Genomic DNA, 21049 nt, shown 5'->3' with positions numbered 1-21049 from the left:
CATTCCAGTAACCATTTACCTTTTTCCCTTCAGGTATTCTTGTGATTGATTTACTGTTTTGTTGTCATAAGGACAGATAGCAATTTTGTTTGATTACATAATTATTTTTGTATGCCCAAAGTCCAGACCATTTATTTATATTAGTAAAAGCAGAGGGCTCATCAAAAATATTTTAGGCATATCACTTTTCTGATGATCTCTAGATTCCTTACTTTTGCTATCAACATGAATTTAAATTAACTCAAATCTATTATTTCAATAAATCTTACTCTTACCGCTGAATAGCACAAGCTATTAAGTGGAGGTGGCAACTTGATGGTCATTAGATCGAATAGTAGAGAGCATTTTTCCCATCTGCTCATCAGAGGCAGACAGCTGAGGTTTATCAAGGGAATGAAGATAAAGAACTCTTTGGATTTAAGGAGTCGTTGCCACTACGACACCTTTACTTTCTTATCTTGTGTTTCTAGTTATTTGTTTGCTAAGTTTTTTACCTGGGCTTATCTATTTGGATACAGTTCTGCAATAAACTTTCTCTAAGACCAAAACTGAGATACCTCACTCTATTCAATCTCCTCTCCTGCTTCCTCCTTACTTTCATACCTGTGCTTGTAGAATCTGCCAAACTAAAAACATTGAGCTGTCCAGTTTGTTTATTACCCTTTTGCACATGTGCTAGGCAAAGGACTTGTGATGGGCTAACCATCTTCTTTTTATAAGAAGATAAAGAATGTGAGGATTCCCATAGTGATTCTAGGTTAGTGCTCATGCACGTGCACAAGAGAAAATGCTGCTAAAAAGTTTTAAAATTTTATACTACTACTATATTACATAGTAGACATGAGCTGCCTAGAGTACCTATGTAAGCCAGAGTAGTGCCATATGAGTTACCATATAGTTGATTGATAGTAACCATTTTGTAAGCAACCTAGTTTATAGAATTGTGATTGTAAAATGGTAAAAAAAGATAAAGTGGAACCTCTACATACGATCTTAATTCTTTCCGGGACTTGCTTCGTATGTTAAAACAATCGTATGTTGGAGCAAATATTCCCATAAGAATACACTGTAATTTGTATAATTCGTTCTACAGCCCAAAAACCTATGATAGCTCCTTAATAAATTACTACACATAATTACACAAAACAATAAGGCAATTGCATTATATAAGAGTGATGTAAAAAAGAATAATTATAAAGAAATAATAAATAAAAATAAGTTTTAAAAAGCTATCGTCAATATCTCTCTCTCTCTCTCTCTCTCTCTCTCTCTCTCTCTCTCTCTCTCTCTCTCTCTCTCTCTCTCTCATTAAAGACCAGATAAACTCACCAGATTTGCCTGCCTTCAAATAGGATTCAGAGAGAGAGAGAGAGAGAGAGAGAGAGAGAGATAACTTTTTAAAACTTATTTTAAGGATTCACTTATTCAGCTTGTTTTATTGCATGCTCGACAATAAACATCATCCTCTCTCTCTCTCTCTCTCTCTCTCTCTCTCTCTCTCTCTCTCTCTCTCTCTCTCTCTCTCTCTCTCTCTCTCTCTCTCTCTTAGTTTTCTTTGCTTCAAAGTTATCCCCTTCGATAGTTTGACTGCTTTAATGGCTTCCTTCTGCTTGATGATAGTCGAGATCGCAGACCTATTCCGGCCATATTTTTTAGCCAGATCACTCACACCGCGCTCGTGTTTTTCGATGATTTCTTGCTTCAATTCTAATGAAAGCATGGCCTTCTTCCTTTTCTCACCACTACTAATACCAGTACCAAAACTAAGCTTGTTGGGACCCATGATTATACGTAAAATCAAAAATGAAAAGTGAGAAAAGGAAGATAATAAGCACTGTTAATAACTGACCGAACAGAGGACAACCACACGATGCACACGAGAACAGAAAACTTGACAAACTCGACGCTCAATGGCGTCCCTCTGACATGCTGTCATCTACCGGCATAAACAAGACCTAAGTCGGATGTTGGAGCATGACTTCGGGTGTCAAAACGAAAATTTTATCGAATTTTACTTCGGATGTTGGAACAATTGTATGTAGAGTTTCCACTGTACTTATACTCAATAAAGCCAGCCACTTAGGAAGTATGAAACCATATTATTAAAATGGAGAGGGCCACTTTATAAATCTGGATCTCTACATAAAATAAATAATACAAAGAGTATGGTAAATTGACTAAAGAAGAGTAGGGCCTTGTGCAAGAAAATGAAACAAAAAAATCTCTTGCCATAAAACTGGAAGGTGTTTCCCCAAACACAGATATTCCTACTTTACATGAAATGCTGCTGCTAGACAGTAGAAATACAAAATTTGTTATATACTCTACAAAAACAAAGGTGAAAATAATTTACTGCCAAGTCTAAGCATAATGTACTATGGGTACAGTACTCTGTAGTTTTATGATTGCTGTATTTGGAGAAATGCCTTATACTTTTTTTATATTTGGTTATCTAAACTTATTTTCTCCAGTTTTTTTTTATTCTATATTTTTTTTCCAAATTTGTTTGTCATCTACTACAGAATTGACATTCAAGAAATTGGGCTGAAATTTCTATTACAATTTGTTTGATCTATTAAAAAAAATGTTGATATAATCAGTCAGAGGTTATTAACCTTAATCTTCTTATATAATGTCTTTACTTCTCTAGTGTATATAATCCACTGGACATCTCAATGAATTTGTAAACCCAAGTTTTAGTGTAAAATTCCTATGTATGATAACTTGCAAAATTATTCCTGCAGATTCAGATGAAGAGGAAGAAGAGGAAGAAGAATCAGGAGCTACTGGAGGAATTGCAGGGACAAACACTTTGAAAGAACAAATCAAGAAGCAGCGTAAAAAAATTATAAATCAGTCTTTTGATGATAAAGCATCTCGTTGATGCTTTATTCAAGTAGAGTTCATTGTATAGTTCTAAATGCTCGTGTACAGTTATACAATTTTTTAAAAATTCTTATGAAAATCTATATATTTGTACATTGTGTACAGTCCTTAACGTGGCCATTTTTAGAGTGAGGTGATACAGACAGATGACTCTTAGCTTAAGCAGAATTTTATACCAGGTCTAAGATTGATGCAATTGGTAATTAACATTATTTTAATTAGTTTTTCAATGGAAGGAGAGGAACAAATGCATGAGTGGAATTTCTTTTAAATTATGTATGCATTTGTAAATATAACTACTGGTAAAGAAAGGAAAACAAACTTGTGAACTTGTGGTTATAAAGATTCAGTGATTAGATATTTAAAATGTTATGAATCTTTGAGTACTGATATGGGAATAGAAAATTATCAATTCCTTATGTTAATGCTTTAGACGTATCTTTTGACTGCATGATTATTTCCTCTTGACATACCTCACGAGGAACATAATCCTCTTGCAAGTCACAAGTCAAGTGTCATTACACTAAGAATATTGCTTAAACTAAAGATTATCTTGAAATATTTGTTTAGCTCTGTTGCATGAAGTTAAATGACAGCGTGGAATGTGATTAATCATATAAAATATTTTATGTTGGGGTCATAATAGCCTAGTCATTATGTATGAGTTTTAAAATAGCTTAGTATCTTTGTAAGAAATTAGTACAGTCTTATTATATTATAGCTTTATATTTTATCTTGCAAACTTTTAAAATTAAGTTGTGAATTTAAAAGAATCCAGTTATTTACTAATTTCCAGATAGCTCATGAAATGATACCCATAATTAAAGTGAAAATTAGCGACCGACTTTGCAACAGTACTGTATGAACCATTAAAGGTTAAAAGGGTAGTAGAATTTTTCGACTAATATACTGAAATTTATCTTTCTTCGCTTTAATGAATTATCTCTTCTCTTAGCAAGAAGCTATATGCCATAAATTAAAATACTCAATAGTACAGTACAGTGCAATAATGTAATTTTCACTATTTTCTAAATTCTTTATAAAAGTTATTTTTATAATCCTTTTTTTGCAGCTATTGTATCAATTTTCTAATGGGCACAATAACCATGATTATGTTATATAAACTACAATAAAAAGCCTCTGTTGATTATAAACTAAACAAACTTATAAGTGACCTGGGAAATTCCATTGACAAATTATTTTCTCAGATCCATACGTATGTGTGAGAAGTTCTTTGCCACCCACACAGAATGTGGGATGATGAACAGAGGAAAATAATTATTATGTAAACAAGTTTCAGACCTCTATGTTTTCTGGAAAAAAAGTATATTGAAATAATGACCTTAAATAAGGAAACATATACATGTATTTACATATTTCCCGATATATTTACCTGTTAGACAAGATGTCTTTCAAATGCAACTAAGATGAATTATCAAAATACAGTATGTCCTAATTATGAAACAATAGCTATAAATTTTGTTTGTTACTCTCCTACTATATCTCATGCTAGTAAAAGGTCACAATTATAACTTGAAGGCTACCTTATGATACAGTATTTTTATATAATTCAACATTCATTATTTGGACTTTAAAAGAGCAGACCAAATTTCTGTACTTTGTACCAATTGTTAAGTCATTTATACAACTTTAATTGTACAAGGTTGAATTTGCAACTCAAAACTAAGCTTTGAGGACTAATGTTGAAAGATTATATGGATTTTGAATTGTATGAAAAATATTAAGGGAGAATTAGTGTGATGATAATTTTTGCTTTTATTATAAGAACAGGTCAAGTTAGCTGAAGGAAATAGCTAAAAAATGTTACCTGGATAGCAGACATATAAAGTTATTTTATTATAATTTTAAAATATTGCAGTAACTTTAGTCACAAATACATTTTAATGCTTTGAAAAAATCGAGTATGACATTATCATGTAGTAGTACATATTTTATATAACAGTGTAGTTTTAATGAAACCTTTTTTTAACTGAAACATGAGATGTCAGTTGGCAGACGCTATGAAAGTTGTTCAAGGAGTTTATGAAAACCAGCTCGAGCATAATTAAACCTATTATTTGTCGCCAATTTGAGAGACACATGAAAGATTTGTACAACCACTTTCCTAATAAACATTCTCTACTTTTATCACAGTAAGTTCCTTGATTTGATAGGTAGCCTGCTTGTGGATACAGAACACCAATCTGACAGTGCTTATTCTTGGCTTGAAAATACAGTTGGCCTTCGGTCTTTGCTGTGGTTAGAATAACAGACAGGTGTGAAAATTGAAAATCCGCTAATGCTTGCTACCCTAGGGTGGGTCAACTCGTACTCTACCAACTTTGCCCGTTGCCTACGTGCGTTGACTAACACACTAAGTAACACACTATATTGTTTTTACATGGTTTCTATCACCTTTACTATCGTATTAGTGTATGAACACATTTCAGTAACTGTACACAAGTGTACCATATGTACGTATATACGGTACACGGTAGGACTACACATCTCGAGTCATCACCACACGTGCATAAATACTGTATCAACAAAACACTGTTGTTCCTATCTAACTACTCGCTAATACTGTAGTGTATATTATTGTAATAAATTTACAGTACTATCATTGCAGTACAGTTTAACTAGCCAAGGTAGCACGACATATCACTCGTGTAAGTGATCGCTATTTTCGGTAGGTCAAATTGCACCGTTCCAATTCACCGTACACTTAGCCTATATCTACATTACTGTACTGTAACTTACGGTATTTTGTGTACAGTACTGTACAGTATTTAATATAACAATACCTATACATTAATAATAACAAGGATACACTAACAATGAAATAAAAAGAAAAAGCAACTACAGACACCAATAACAGTTTTCATACAAAGTTCTATGCAGTAACATGGCATGAAGCATGATACAACTCTTGAGATATCCTCTCTTACGCGCATCACACTTAAACCACTATTAACCACTTATCAGGACTCAAACTATCTCAAGATTCATGATCTTCCTCTGCTGTTTAGCAGATCCTTCGGAAGCCGCAGCAGCTCTCTTGGGGATCATGATGTTCATGAAGTAATGCAATGTGATGCTATCACAAAAACGACTGAAGTGGGAAATGCACACGCAAGGATAAACGATGCAAGAGATGGAATGTTGTGCTGTGTGAAAACGGCATGAGGCTTGCAGAGCGCAAAGAAGACTGGTCAGCTTGAAATCATCGGCTTACCGTGAGATTACAGTAATATACAGTAAAACCTCTGTATTCAAACGCCTCAAAGCTCGAACAAATCGGTACTCGACCAAAAAGTTAGAGTGAAAAATACACCTGTTCTTGAACTAATTTTCGGTAATCGACCAGTATGAGTAAAAGCCCGATAAGCTTAAAGCCAAACTCCATCAGTTAAGCATTAGCCGTTGTTTCAGATGAACGTAAGCATACGCTCTGCATTATTTTTTGTTTTACACTTGTGTTATATCTGTTGTGCATCCTTTTTTATTTTGATTCATTTGCTCATAAAATTGGTCCGTAGAAGGATACGAGTGGAAGTGGTCAAGTAAAAAGGAAAGGTACAAAAAATAATTGAACAGAAAATGGAAATTATTAATAAATACGAAAACGGAATGAGTATTTCAGATCTTGCTTTCGAATACTTGATCGCATCAACTTTGCCATAGAGCTGGAAACCTTTTCTACAAAAAAAAGGCAGAAGCAACTAACATCGAATCGGTTTTTTATTTAAAAAAACCTGCCCAAAAGCGACAGAAAAGGGAAAAAACTCAATTACCCGATATTTTCATGGAAGGGGATTCCCTTTCCTGGTAGTAACTCCTCTCTTCCTCTCCTCACTGCCATCCACTTATGCCATCACATTGTAACCAAAAAGGTAAGTTTTCTTGTGTTAAAAATTACTTCCAATGTTTTCATTTTTGAGTTTTGTGTGTGTTATTGTATTTACTGTTTGTGTAAAAACTACATTCCTGTATCACTTTTTATGCTAATATGTCATGCCACTAGTGAATCAACTGGAGCTTGGAATGCATTATATACTTTTACATTATTTTATATGGGAAATAGTGATTCGGTATTCAAACGAAACGGTATCCCACCATTTTTTTTTTTAAACAAATTATTGTCAGATACCAAGGTACAGTATTACTATCCTGTAATTGCGAAAGCTCGAATGGATGAATTTTTATTAAAAAGGTTGTACCGTTCTCTGTATCACGAATGACTGACTCTGCAAATTTTGAAGGCTGACTGTAGTTCATGTTTCTCCTCACTGATTCATTCCTCAGTGGGAGGAAATATTTGTTTATGTTGCAGTAACTCGTTATTCTATGTTTATGCTTAACTCGTGTGCTCCACTATATCTTTTCTGTTCGGGAATTTTTATCAGCTTGCCGTGTTTTAGAATATTTTGTTTGTCATCAAAACCATAATCGTTAGTTAATAAAAAAAGGGATTTTGACGAAGGAAAAATCTATTTCTGGGGAGAGACCTGTGACACCCGGTGAAAAGGTCCTTCTTTACACTTTTCTTATATAAATCTTCCAAATATACTAGAGAAAGATAAAAGCATGTAATGCAGAGGTTACAACCCTCGCGCGAACACCTTGTTGATGTCGTGTATTTAACAAGGGCGTGTGTAAACCACTATTCACAGGCTGTCTTCCATTTAGATAATCCCTTCATCAAAGGGGAGGGCCGTGACAGGCCCTAGAGAATACAGTTGGACTACTCCACCGACACCTACTACTCGCGCTCTCCAGGTCATCCTTCTGCAAGAACATATGGCTTGGCAAGGAAAGGGTGGGTCCGTACAAAAATAACCGGGAAGGGTTTCACCGGGTGTCACAGGTCTCTCCCCAGAAATAGATTTTTATTTCGTCAAAATCCCTTTTCTGGGTCGATCTGTGACGGCCGGTGAAAAAGTACCAGAGAATGCCTTCCAAGCCCAATAAAGTAATAACATAATGCGGAGAATACAATCACCATGTACGACAATAATATAATATAATAATGTAAGAAACGTCTAATTACCAACTAGCCAAATGACATAGGGAGCGTAAGGCTAAATATCTAAGACGACAAGGAATCAACTGAGTGTCGAATCGCAAAAGGCATCAAACCTTACATGTCTAAGCATATCTAAACCTTAAAGGAACCGTAACTACAATAACAGTTAAACCATAGGAATTAAACATGGCAAATATCATAGGGCTAACGAACTACCTAGGAGAGTGGCGATGTGGTGTGAGTGGCGGGTAGGAGGGAGAAGAGAAGAGATGGAAGAAAGGAAGAAGTAGAGATTAATGGGGAGGGAAAAGGCTTCCCTGCTGCCATCGTCGGGTATTTAAGGGCCTGTAAGATCTTTAGATAGTGGCATTTGACAACCATAGGGGATTTCCAACCCGTATATTTTTTAAAAATCATCAAAGTCCCTGTTCTGGAAGTAATTGATGGAGGTATCTACTGTCCGTATATCATGAGCCTGGGGAAATGATTCCGGATTAGTATGTTTAAAGAAGTAGAGGATTTGTTGCCTGATACCGTGAATGGGAATAGTACCTCCTTGTTCCCTGATAACCAAGGGGCCAGACGAGCGGGTGGCAGTTCTAGCTAAAAAGGCCTTGAGAGTAGTGACTGGACACAGAGAAAAGATCCTGGGGAAGAAGAAAAATCTTCCGAGGGGAGCTCTTTTGGGGTTAATATGCTGTGTGGTCTTCAAGAACTTTCTTGTGAAAGTCTAGAACTGGGAATCTAGTACAAGAAGATACCAAAGAAACGTTGTCCTTTGCTTGATGGCCAGTGTATCGAGCACACCATGTATGTAGTATTAGAAGGACCTATGGATGCATGCTCTGTTGAATGTCAAAGCACCTCTTATGCTGAAATATGTCTGACATACATGACACATTGCCAAGAACCAACACTGGTACCAGAGCTAAGGCAACCTGGTCGCTAGTATGCATTTGACGCCCATTTTGAAATCTGCTAACACGTGGACACTTTTTTTTCTAATACACGCTCCCAGTACCAGACTGTCACGCATTCTCCTCAACCTTTAAATTAAGATCAATTGGTTAATTTCCAGTTTGTACGTTAGTTATTTTTAGATGACGTACCAAATTTGTTTATCTACAAGTGTTGTTTACTTGGAGTTTTTGTCATTTCCCATATGAATTCACTGATTTAGCTTGAAAAGTTTGAACTGTTTTCTTTCTTTTTGAGTTTTACCTTGGTTGTTCATATTGTTTACCCAGTGTGTCATGGTTCTCAGGTTCAAACTTGCATAGCCGGGAATAGTTTATATTTTTTTGGCATACGGTCCCAAGACATTACAATTCTTTTCGCATCTGTTTGATAAGTGTTGAGGTTTACTGTGGAATATTATCTCCTCTTTGCTTCCTACGAATGTTATAACTATTACATTGTCATATATTTATTAGATATTCAAAGTAAATTTTAGACTAAAGACTTGCAATTATTGTCATATACATGTTCTGCCTACATTGTTGAGAGAGCATGGAAGTGTTTCGGTTAAAGTATTTGTTATCTCTGTACCTTGTGAGTTTTAATTTTCTGTATAACAGTGTCTAGCAGCATGATTGATATAGCCCTTGCTTTTCATGTTCTGCATTATCATTTTATCTACTGTTTGTAAATGTCATATGATGTGGGGACAGATTGCCTCATCCCTCCCCATGATGTGGGGACAGATTGCCTCATCCCTCCTCAGAGTTTTTCTTAAATATGAGGGTAAACCCTTTGTTCCCCTCTTGAGACTGGAGCCTCTGTCCCCCAGTAGTTATTCTTGAATAGATATTGGAGGGCGCATGGAATGACAGCTCATTTGATATTGGCAATGCCACGCTAGTATCCTTCGTGCTCATTAGCTTTTTCCTTACTTTTCAATGTGTCAAAGAGTTATACTTTCTAACAATAGTTAGAGGAAGTGAGTTAGTCTTCTAGTCTTAATTCTTTCTTGTTCACATGAAATGTAAAGTAATTGTACAATATCTTGGGGATGGAGGAAGGTAAACTCCCCTCCTTATGGGGATTACTATTCAGTATTTTAATTTGGGAATTTTTATAACTAGTAAGTGATCAGAGATAGTGTAACCAAGTTGAATGTAGTAATCTTACTAATACAAGATGGTGTCATGTCCGCTGCCATGTTCATGGTATCTGTTGTGCCTCTTGAGGTAGAACTTGGAACACAGTAAATTGCCTTACATGTCTGCAATGGGTCCATGTTGTAAAGAGTAAAGGTCTAATAGCAGAAGACTCGAGAGTTGTATTTTTCCCCTATGTGGGTGAAAGCTTTTGCTAAGATCGTGTGGTCCTCGGAGTATTTACCTTATGAGGAATATTGAGATCTCATCTACCTATCAGCATTGGATTAGGCCGTTTGGTTATGGTGGACCAGACCCCCAATCAAGTAGAAGAGTTTGAGTTGGAGGTTGATCTAGATCCAAAAGAGGAGGCTTCTTAACCATGGTTTAGTAAGTTAGCTTGTTCAAGCACCAACTCAAGCTTCTGCTAGGCAGGTTCCTGTCTCTCCACGTTTTGGTCAGCTTGCATCTCTTGTGGATGCTTCATTTATAGCCAAAATAGGGAAGGTATTATTCCATGCTCTCTACAGTGGCCCTAATCTAGGTTGTGTCCAGAGGCCCTAATTAAGGTCTTTCCATTTCCATAAACTCCAGCGTTCCTCCTGTTCTACCCCTCGCACCAATGGGACTCGGTAGTTCATGAACCTTCAGGTTCTCAGGCTCGGAAACTTTTAGTAGGTGCTTATTCTCCTGAACCAAGTGTTCCTGGTTTGGTAACGGGACTGGAATCAGTGGGAACAGGATCTGCTATGGATGTTGAGAAGAGAGATAGGGTAAAAATGAGAATTTTAATAAAATTTCTTATCTCTGAACCTCCCCTGATTTTCATGTTGCTAATTCTCCAGAAACTTGGCTTAATCAACATTTACCCATAAAAAATTTTATTTTCCCATTTTCTTTCACTATGTAAATGCATGCACTTTGTAAAGGAAAGAACATTTTAGCAGCAAGTCTTAACTGAAGCGCCAATCTCTGTTTCTTCATTTGTGCAGATTGTTTACTTATTACTGCACATTGATGTCTTCCCTTGGTTTTTTAAGCAATTACTGCAAGGAGTGTCCACAGAAATTGTTTCTGAAAGTTCATTATCTGTATTTCCTTGGTGTAGCATGTTGTGGGCAATACTGTGATTTAAATAACGTAAAAAGTGCTTTGCCCTATGATACCTCTCGTGTAAAAGTACGTTACGACAACTGCCAATGAAATTAACAGGGAACTTGCTGTTATTTCAGTCTAAAATCCAGGCGAGTTTATTGGTGTTGGGAGGTCAACAATAATGACAAACTTTCACCTTTAGACTTCAGTATTCAGATAATCAGCCAACTTTCAATAGTGATGAGCATCATTAACACTCGACATTGCTAGCTTCCTTTGTTAAAGTTCAGAAGTCCAGTGCTTCTTTGTTAAAGTTCAGAAGTCTAATGAATCCTCTTAAAATTGCAACTCTAGTCTTACCCCCCTTGTTGCCAACCTAACCTAATTACCCAAGTTGTATCTACGATTTAAACTTTATTTCAATAAGGGTTCTGAAAGTTCTCTGCCCATTACAGGTTCCAAAGCCTCTTGCAGAACCTCTTGATTCTTGTGGTGGCCTGGTGGTACCATCCTTGCCTGGTGATTGCCAGACTGGGGTTCGAGTCCCGCTCATACTCGTTAGTTCCTTCGGTTGCCGCAACCTCACCATCCTTGTGAGCTAATTATAGGGGGTTTGGGGGAGCTTATAGTTATATCTGGTGAGTCATCAGCAGCCATTGCTTGGCCCTCCTCGGTCCTAGCTTGGGTGGAGAGGGGCCTTGGGCACTGATCTGCAGTAATATGGTCAGTCACAGGGCATTGTCCTGCTTGATAGGGCAATGTCACTGTCTCTTGCCTCTGCCATTCATGAGGGGCCTTTAAACCTTCTGTTGCTCTACACTTGCATGCAGCAATCCTAGTCACTCTAAGACAACTAGATTGTGGGATAGAACTCTTGAGTGGGTAGTCTGGATCCTAATATCCATTAGCCAAAGTAAGCACATTTAAATTATATCATGTTATCTATTTGGATGGCATAGTATACAGTATTATGTGATTCCCTTGTTGAGGTGAACATTTGCTTGATAGTTTGGACACTAGCTCATCACAATTTAATTCAGTGGGATAAATGTAGTCACTAGTACTTACATTATGAGTTCCCTGCAAGTCAGCTTACTCCCAAAGAGGATTACTGTTGACTGCACTTAAACTAGCAGGAGCAGTCTTGGATTCTCTTGATCAGTCTTGTAGATTCATTTGTGGTTGGGGTGACAGTGCTAGGCCAAAAGATTCCTGTATGATGATCATTAATTTAAAAAAAAAAATACATTTTGCTTTTTACTTATTGGTAATAATTCTTTTACTCTTTCTTCCTTAGGTGTTTGCTAAACCTAATAGGTCCCATCTCCAATGCAGTCTATTAATTATATAGCCCCATTTAAACTGCTGAATGAAAACCCAGGCATGTTCATCCTCTTAAAAAACGTCATTCATTCAATTTTGTCTAAGAATCAGTCATTAGCTTGCCATTTTAGTGTGTTTTCTTTATTTTGAAGAATTTCACAAATGATCCCATCCTTAAAGTTTTGTTTTTATCAGCTAATATGCCATAATTTTAATTTTTTGGTAAAAATATGAAATTGTCTAATTTTCAGCAAGATTTTCTTTGATGATTATTCACTGTAGTCGAGTATACCTTTGTAAAGAAATTATTCTAGATACCGTTACTTTTTTCTGGGAGAAGCACTGCTTTGCTTCAGCAAGCTCTATGTTTCCTATTTTTTTTCTTTTATTACCAAGTCAGTAAGCCTGGATTCTGACAAAGCACTGGGCATCTTAGATAATTTCAGATAGCATGTGTGCAGTAATTTTGCTTAAATCTCTTCATTCTGCACAAAATATTTTTTTGACAACTTTAAATGACCTACCTTTCGAATTCCTAACTTTAAAAGTCAGCAATTAAAACTTGAAGATGTTGACAAAGGCATAACTGACTATGGCTGGGCAAAAGAATTTAATAAAGAAATCAAGATGGTTTCACCTAAGGGAACAAGTGTTCTATTCCACACTGCATCTTTCTGATAGAAACAAAGTGAAAAATATTTATTTTGGCCAAGCCTTTCATTCCCCAATTAAACAGCACTTGATTTCTACAAGTATCGAAATGATTTATTCTAGTTTAAAAGATTTTTTATTTTCAATGGGTTTTTATATGAATTTTTCTCTTTGGATAATGAGCTGACTTTTGTTATTTGTTATCTTGAGCAAGCTATTACATTTCTATTTTTAAATGATTTATTATTTACAATATTGTGTAACCTGTTTTACCTGTAGTACAGTATATATATAATCAACCTTTTATGTAAATCAACTGGCCTTGCATCCTAAGACTGTATGAATTATGTTCACTGTTGTTTACAGGTCATGTAGTTCATCTTTTCATAATTGACCCTTCCTCAATACTTTTTGTATTCTTATTGCATTGTGTATTTTGAATTTTACATTTGCAGTTAGGGTGTGCCAGTCTACAATTATATTACTGTTTATATATTCTGTGCATATTAAGTTGAATTCCTTTTTTAGTGTATGTCTAGTGAGTGCCGTATTCATAAATTGTGTTAGCTTGAGCAGAATTAATGTTACTTTCACATGCGTTTATTTATTACATGTGAGTATTTTTGTTAGTGGTTACTCATTTTGTCATACTGTTTATGTATGTATGTTTATTCCTACATGGATACAAACTTTCGAGTCATTTATATGGGTTTGCTCATATGTCGATTCTCTATGATCAGAGAGAAAGAAAAAGGTGCCTATCTGGCAATTATATTAATAGGCTACTAGGCAACAACACTGCTGGGCAGCGCGATGAGTTGCTATGAGGCAAGCTTCGCTTCTCTCCTGGCTGGGTCAAGAGGAGGATCTCCTCTTGCCGCTCTATGATAAAATTTACTCGGATATACCTGATAATTGAAGATGTATAGATTCTTTTTTTATTTCACTAGTATCCTTTGTGTCAGGAGTTCCCAGCAGAAGGATGACTTTTATGTTTTTGGAAATGTCTGTTAAAAGTACCAACTGTCTTCCTATATTTTCACCCGAGAACACCACACTCCAGTTGAAACTGCAATCGCCCCCCTCCCCCCATGCTGAGGCAACTCTGTTGAAAGGTTCCAACCTTTCCCCCATTTTTACATTCGAGTCTGGTTTTCCTTGTACGCCTGTAACAAATCATATAATTTCTGGGGTTCTTGGCATTGTTTTCCTCGTAAGAATTCTTCGTGTTCGTCCTTGAATTCTCCCTTATATCCTTTTCTGATGTTGTGCAGACATCCTCATGAGTGTCCACGACACAGACTTTACAGTTTTTGACTGACTGGTGAGAGGAAGATTGTGTCATTCCCTTCCAAACAGATGTTTAGGAAGACTAAAGTCATTACTTTATTTAATAACACGTCCACGCTCAGTGTCAACTGCGTGTCAGTACCTCACCATATTCTAACAGCCGTGTCCTATACATGAGCCACTTTTCTTGTGTGTGTTGTCAGATTGCACTGCACAACTGAATAAGACACCTTTTCACATGTCAATGACAGACTGATCCCCTGGCTAAGGCCTTTGCACTTCAGGTGCATTGTTCAATATCTGTTTCATTAATATGATGAATTTTGTTAGGAGCTGCTGTCCTCCCAATAGGAGAAATATCCTACTTCTATTAAAGAAATAAGTAGTGGAATTGTCCCCGTTCCTTCATTTTTTTTTTCTTAAGACAGTAAAAGTGTAAGTTCCTTCACACAACGTACAATATCCTTTTGTCCGTTCCTCTTTATCCAGCCCTCAGTGGCCCATGTAACAGAGGATAATTTTTACATAATACAGTATATTGGCAAAATCGTATTTGTTCCGTAACTGAAATACAAACCACGCTATTTAACACGGGTATTACTTTCGGCGTAGCCGAAATGACGAGCCATTAGAATTTTAACGAGGGTTTACTACCCCCATAGCTAGTTAGCGGGGGGTAGGGAGGGGTAGCTTGCTACCCCCCCCCCCTCACACCTGTGTGCTGAGCTCGCGCACTTCGGCTCGGGTGGTAGTCAGACGTGTCCGCTTTCACCCTCGCCTCTTTGACAGCCATTAATGCTTTTTGTCGTTTTACTATACTTGTAATATATATATAAACATTCTTTATGTTTATGTATATATATGTGTATAGAAATGTAGTAAGTTTTCTTTTCAGTGTTTGTGCTGTGTGTGTAGTGTACGACAACACCACCGGCGTAGTGCAAGGCCACCACGGTTTCACGTCATGGGGTACGGCCTCTCCCTCTTGGTCCTTCGGTCGTTCCTTCGGCTTTTCCGTTAACTCGCCCGCCGTGGGGAATAGTCATCGCTGGACTTTCTTCATTCATCTATTATCTTCACTGTTCCTCCTTTCCTATGGGGAAATTGGATTCTTAGCGAAGGGAATGTGGGAGTTTCGACTGACTACGGTCGCTATCTCTACTCGAGGTCGTTCACCCCTTACTACTACTACGTACTATTACGGAAGCTTCTTTCCCATTGCGGGTTGGGTTACTGTTCCGTTTATTTGTCTCAATTATTTTTTAATGTAATCTAATTGTTTTTTTAACTTTTCAGCTTCTCTGGGGGGAACACTTCTCTTCGGGGGTCAGTGGTTCTTACTATTGGTGAACATTCTTAGATGATTTACATAATTGTAATTCTGTTGTTGTTACAGTTACTCCGCTCTCCCCCTTCTCCCGTGAATGTCAGTGGGGGAGGAGGGCGCATACTTAATTTTTAATTCTTATTTTTTGCTATTCCCTCGAGGTTACTCTTCGGAGTTCCTCCCTGGGGAATTTCTGTTAAATAATTATTTAATTTTATTTTCCCTGTTAACTAAGCAGTTTTTCTTCGTTTGACTAAAGTGTGCCAACGAAGCAGAGCAGTCCTGTTTGTGCCTGGGGAGTCTGCTGTCGCTGCCGTCCCTCTAGGACATCGTCATGGGCGTTATCCCTTCTCTTAGAAGTTCTCCCGTGACAACTGTCAGCTCTTCAGTTCATCTTAGAACGCTTAGGAGGTTCGCCTCCAGGGGTGGAGTAACTTCCCTTCCGAGGGAGGTTCCCTTCCCAGGTGTGAGATCTTCTCCCTGCAGAGGGGGAACTTCTTATACCTTAATAATTCCTGTTAACCTGGACTGGGTTTTCTTGGTCCTCAGGCGGTTATGCTCTTGGTGCTGAGCGACCGCACTTGTAACCATGCTCAAGGAGCTGAGCGATTGCAAGGCCGGGGGCATGAAAACTTCAGGCGGCTATGCTCTTGAGGCTGAGCGGTCGCACCTGCACCTATGCTGAAGGGGCTGAGCAGCTGCAGGATCAGTCTTGTGACCTCTCTCGTTCGCGAAGGAGGCCACTCATAAGGACTCCTCTTCGGAGGATTGCTTCTTGTAGGTCAGCTTGCTGATCCAACGGCCCTAAGGGGTGCCATCACCAGTGTCTTCAAGTCTCTTCTAAGAAGTGTTCACCTCTCTCGTTCGCGAGAGAAGCCACACATAGAGAATCCTCTTCGGAGGATTGTTCCTGATTAGACCAGCTTGCTGTTCCGGACCTCTCCGCAGAATTGTTCGCCATCTCCTAGACCTGCTGACCTGCCGTCTCCGTTCCTGGCTGCTGACGCGCTGTGGGCGCCCACGCACCCAGTTATCCAACGGGCATCGTTATCCAACGGGCACCGGTCCCTTCAGGGCAAAAGGGGCTTTCTCACATTGTAAGTACCTTAAGCGCCAGGTATCCCCTGCGCGCCAACGTTCACCTGCGCATCAGCGCACATTGTCGGAGTTTCCTGAGATAGTGCACAGGCGCTCACCAGTGCTTCAGCTTGCGAGTGTTTCCAAGTCTCTTCTACGAAGGGCACCTCTCCCGTTCACGGGAGAGGTCTCTCATAGAGACCCCCCTCGGAGTATCAAGCAGAACTTCGTGTTGATCGTCCTGCCAGCTGACCTAACGATCTACCAGCTCAACCTTGCACTGCAATGAAGGACTTCGGCTCTGGACTCTGAAGCAGACCTGCCTATGGTCCTCATCGGGGGATGCCCGCCCTTTTTAAACACACATCCCAGTTCCTGATTGTCCTGTCAGCTGACCCTTCAACCTAGCGTGCAAGCGCACGCGCGCGTGCTCGCCGACTATCTTCGTACGCGCGCAAGCGCCGACGATCTTCTTTCGTGCGCAAGCGCTGACGATCTTCCTACGCGCGTAAGCGCGACGATCTTTAAGCGCCGACGATCTTCTTACGCGCGCAAGCGCCGACGATGTCTTCCGGGCGCGTATGCCGATGGTCTTCCATGCGCGCCAACAAACTCGTACGCACGACGTGCCAACATTCTGGTCCGCACGGGCTCTTCATTCTGATCCTGCACGTCAATCTGATTCCTGCGCACCCTATGAAGTCTCGCCTGCGCGCCCGCGCGTTTCAACAGTCTCGCGCGCGACCTTTGGGTATTTCCCATCGCGCGAGCACCAGAGCGTTCCCTAGCACAATCGCCTATACCCTCCCCCGCGCGAGGCTGCCGGACAATACGCGGTAGGGGTGCCATTGCCACATCCCCCCCCCCCCCACGCACAGAACAGCGTGCTTTCCTGTACGGGGGAAGGTTCCAGAAAGGTCCAGGGACATGCCGTCCTTATCTTTTTACAGGCGACTTCCCCTCCAGAGGGAGTGTCTGACAGCGCAACCGTCGGCCGGCAGCCTGGTTTGGGACTCTAATCAGAGCGGTAGCACAGGCTTTCAAGCTGTTCTCTCTGAGTGGAGCCACAAATCCTTCGCTGCAACCACTCCCCCTTAGAGGAAAAGAGGAGTTCGGACGAGGTAACTTCTCGTAAGTCTTCGAGGCAGGCACTCTCCCCCCTCAGTCTTTTCTCCCTCACCTTCGGACGAAGTTTTCCTGCCCTCTGGAGAGTCACGGGAGGTGAGACGTTCCCCAATCACACCATTGAGGGAAACCCCACCTCGCGCGATAAAGTTTTCTCGAATAAAGGTGGAGAAGAGCCTCCCTCCGTCGTTGTTGGTGTCCTGCATCCCTCCCGGGAGGGAGTCAAGGACTCCAAGAAAATACCGGGAGTTCCTCTAGCACCAAATCTTCAGGCTCAGACATTCTTTCGTTATGGGAACAAACCTGTTTGAGCCAAAGGACGTGAAGCAGGCGGCTGAGAGGTGTAGGAAGTCACAGAGACTCCCTCATATATAGGGCTTTGACATTCAAGCCCTATAAACCAGCACCTCAGCAGCCACGTCATACCAAATCAACGGCAGCGAAGACAGTGGGGTCTAAGCCCTTTCCGGTCAAGGACAAGAAAGGCAAGAAGTCCCCCAGGGGAGGAAAGAATCCTAGAAGGAGCAACCGAGGCCGCAAACGCTAGGATTAGCAGTTCCCCTGCATGTCCGCCAGTGGCAGGATACTTACAAGGTTGCGAGGACAGGTTGCAGCAACTCAGGGCCGTTTCCTGGACAATTTCCGTAATCAGTCAAGGATATCCCATCCTGTTCACAACATCTTTACCTCCCCTGAGGACGAATCCGGTGTCATTTAGCACCCTTGCCATGGGATCAGCAAGGGGGCAAACTCTGTGGGCAGAGGTCCAGATTAAAGCATACTTCGGTCAGCATGGAGACCGCAGACACAGTCAGTCTGGCAGTAAACCGCAAGACTTCTTGTGTATACTGGACCTGAAGGCCATGTACTTCCAGATCCCAGTCCATCCGTCTTCAAGGAAGTATTTAGGATTCAGCATAGACAACAAGGAGTACCAGTTCAAGGTGCCGTGTTTCAGTCTCTCCACAGTACCACAGGGTTTCACCGGACTGTTCACCCTAATTTCATCATGGGCACTTAGGATCGGCTTCCGTCTCCTCCATTATCTGGATGACTTCCTAATCCTAGCAGACTCGGAGTCATTCCCTCTTTGACACAGAGACAAACTTCTACGACTTTGCCAGGATCTAAGGATCATGGTAAGTCTCGAGAAGTCCGCTCTGGTGCCCAATCAATGACTGGTTCACCTAGGCATGATTATGGACACCTATCTCCATAAGGCCTTTCCATCAGACGACAGGATAGCAAGGCTGAGAAGAGTCGCAAGCCCTTTCCTCAGACGAGAAGAGCTTCCAACCCAATCGTGGTTACGTCTCCTCGGTCACCTTTCACTCTTGGCTCGTCTAGTTCTCAACGGTCGCCTCAGGATGAGGTCTCTCCAGGGGCGACTCAGGTCCTAGTGGAATCAAGGCTGCGATTCCCCGGACATCATGATCCCAATGGATCCTGCGGAACGGACGAATCGCCAGTGGTGGGTGACAGGCAAGAACCTAGGAAGGAAAATGGATCTTCTCGTTCCTTCCTCCGGTTTGGATGCTGTTTTTGGACACCTCTAAGGAAGGGGGGGGGGGGCACGTTCTGTACCACAGGACCTCAGGCCTGTGGTCAGAATCGGAAAAGTGCCTCCATATAAATCTGCTAGAGATGAAGGCCGTATTCCTGGCCCTTCAACAGTTCCAACAAGGACCTGGCGGATCACTCTGTGGTGTGATGAGCTACTACACCACATTAGTGGCTTACATCAACAAGCAAGGAGGTACCCTTTCAAAGCAGCTATCCCATCTCTCAGTAGAGATACTGAGATAGACCAAAGTCCACTCGATTCCCCTCTCAGCTCGCTTCATTCCAGACAAAGGGAATGTGCTCGCCGACAGTCGAAGCAGAGCTTCTCAGATAATGAGTACCAGGTGGTCCTCGGATCATCCAGTAGCCAACAAAGTCCTGACTTTGTGGGGTTACCCGACTGTGGATCGGTTCACTACAGCGCTGACCTTCAAGCTCCCGCTGTATTGTCCCCCAGTCCCAGATTCCAAGGCACTCTGGCAAGATGCCTTCCAACAACGGTGGGACAGCACAGATGTGTACGCTTTTCCCCCATTCTGACTGATGAGGAGAGTGCTCAACAAGACCAGAATATCGGTCAATCTCTCGATGACCCTTTTATAGCTCATCACGCGGAATGGTTGCCGGACCTCCCGCAATTCCTAACGGAACTTCCGAGAGAACTCCCTCTGCGACACAAGCTACTCAAACAACCACATGCCAACATCTTTCACAAAGCCGTAGCTTCGCTTCGACTTCAAGCCTGGAGACTATCCAGCATCTCCTCCCTAAGAGAGGATTGTCGCAACAAGTTACGAACGGGATGTCTGGACACCTGCGTAGATCATCCGCAGGGGTCTACCAGGCAAAGTGGCGAGTTTCTGTGGTTGGAGTCGTGAAGGGGTATCTCTCCACTCGATACCACTATTCCAGCAATAGCGGAGTTCTTCGTATATTTGCAGGAAGACTGCACCTTTCTCGGGAATGAAAGGCTATCGCTCAGCCTTAAGTCTAGCCTTCAGGCTCAAAGGAGTGGATATTTCTCCCTCGCTGGAACTTTCCCTACTCAGACGAAGATATGATCTTACCTGCCCTCAGTCGGAAGTGAGACCTCCATGGAACATGGTTCGAGTTCTCAGGCCTCTTAAGAGACCTCCCTACGAACCATTTCGCCAGGCTTCAGATCGCCACCTAACTTGGAAGGCGGTGTTCCTACTAGCTTTGGCCTCGGCCAAGCGAGTCGGTGAACTTCATGGTCTCTCGTATGACATCGCCCATGCAAGGGGATGAGGGGAGGTAACGTTCAGATTCGTCTCTGAGTTTGTGGCTAAGACACAGAATCCGGGAGTGCCAGATCCTCGATTCAACTCTTTCTGGATTTCGAGTCTTCGTTCTGTAACAGATGACCCAGACCATCCCCTACTGTGTCCAGTAAGGAGTCTGAGGTTATATCTCAAAGAACGGCTGCATTCGTCCCCAAGTGCAAGCTTTGTTTGTGAGCACTGGGAGAACAAAAAGGAGGGTCACCAAGAATACCATCTCGGCATGGATTCGTAGGGCGATCCATCTGTCCCTGAATCCTGACCCTCCTTCGTCATGTCGCCTTAG

At 40.8% G+C, this 21049-nt stretch overlaps 1 protein-coding gene across 5 annotated transcripts in view; it reads left to right on the top strand.

Moving 5' to 3' along the window:
• Nucleotides 1-4848, top strand: part of LOC137628779 (epidermal growth factor receptor kinase substrate 8-like) — a 182913-nt gene extending 178065 nt beyond the window's left edge. For all 5 annotated transcript variants that reach the window (XM_068360008.1, XM_068360001.1, XM_068359991.1 and 2 more), the window contains one exon: nucleotides 2745-4848. In XM_068360008.1, coding sequence (XP_068216109.1) covers nucleotides 2745-2884 — 140 coding nt within the window. In that variant the 3' untranslated portion in view covers nucleotides 2885-4848. The remainder of the gene's footprint in view (nucleotides 1-2744) is intronic.
• Nucleotides 4849-21049: the final 16201 nt, after the last annotated feature.

The sequence above is a fragment of the Palaemon carinicauda genome, chromosome 2 (assembly GCF_036898095.1).
Source record: "Palaemon carinicauda isolate YSFRI2023 chromosome 2, ASM3689809v2, whole genome shotgun sequence".
Lineage (NCBI taxonomy): Eukaryota > Metazoa > Arthropoda > Malacostraca > Decapoda > Palaemonidae > Palaemon > Palaemon carinicauda.
Note: the sequence above shows the minus strand (reverse complement) of the source record. Positions and strands in the feature narration are given on the sequence as shown.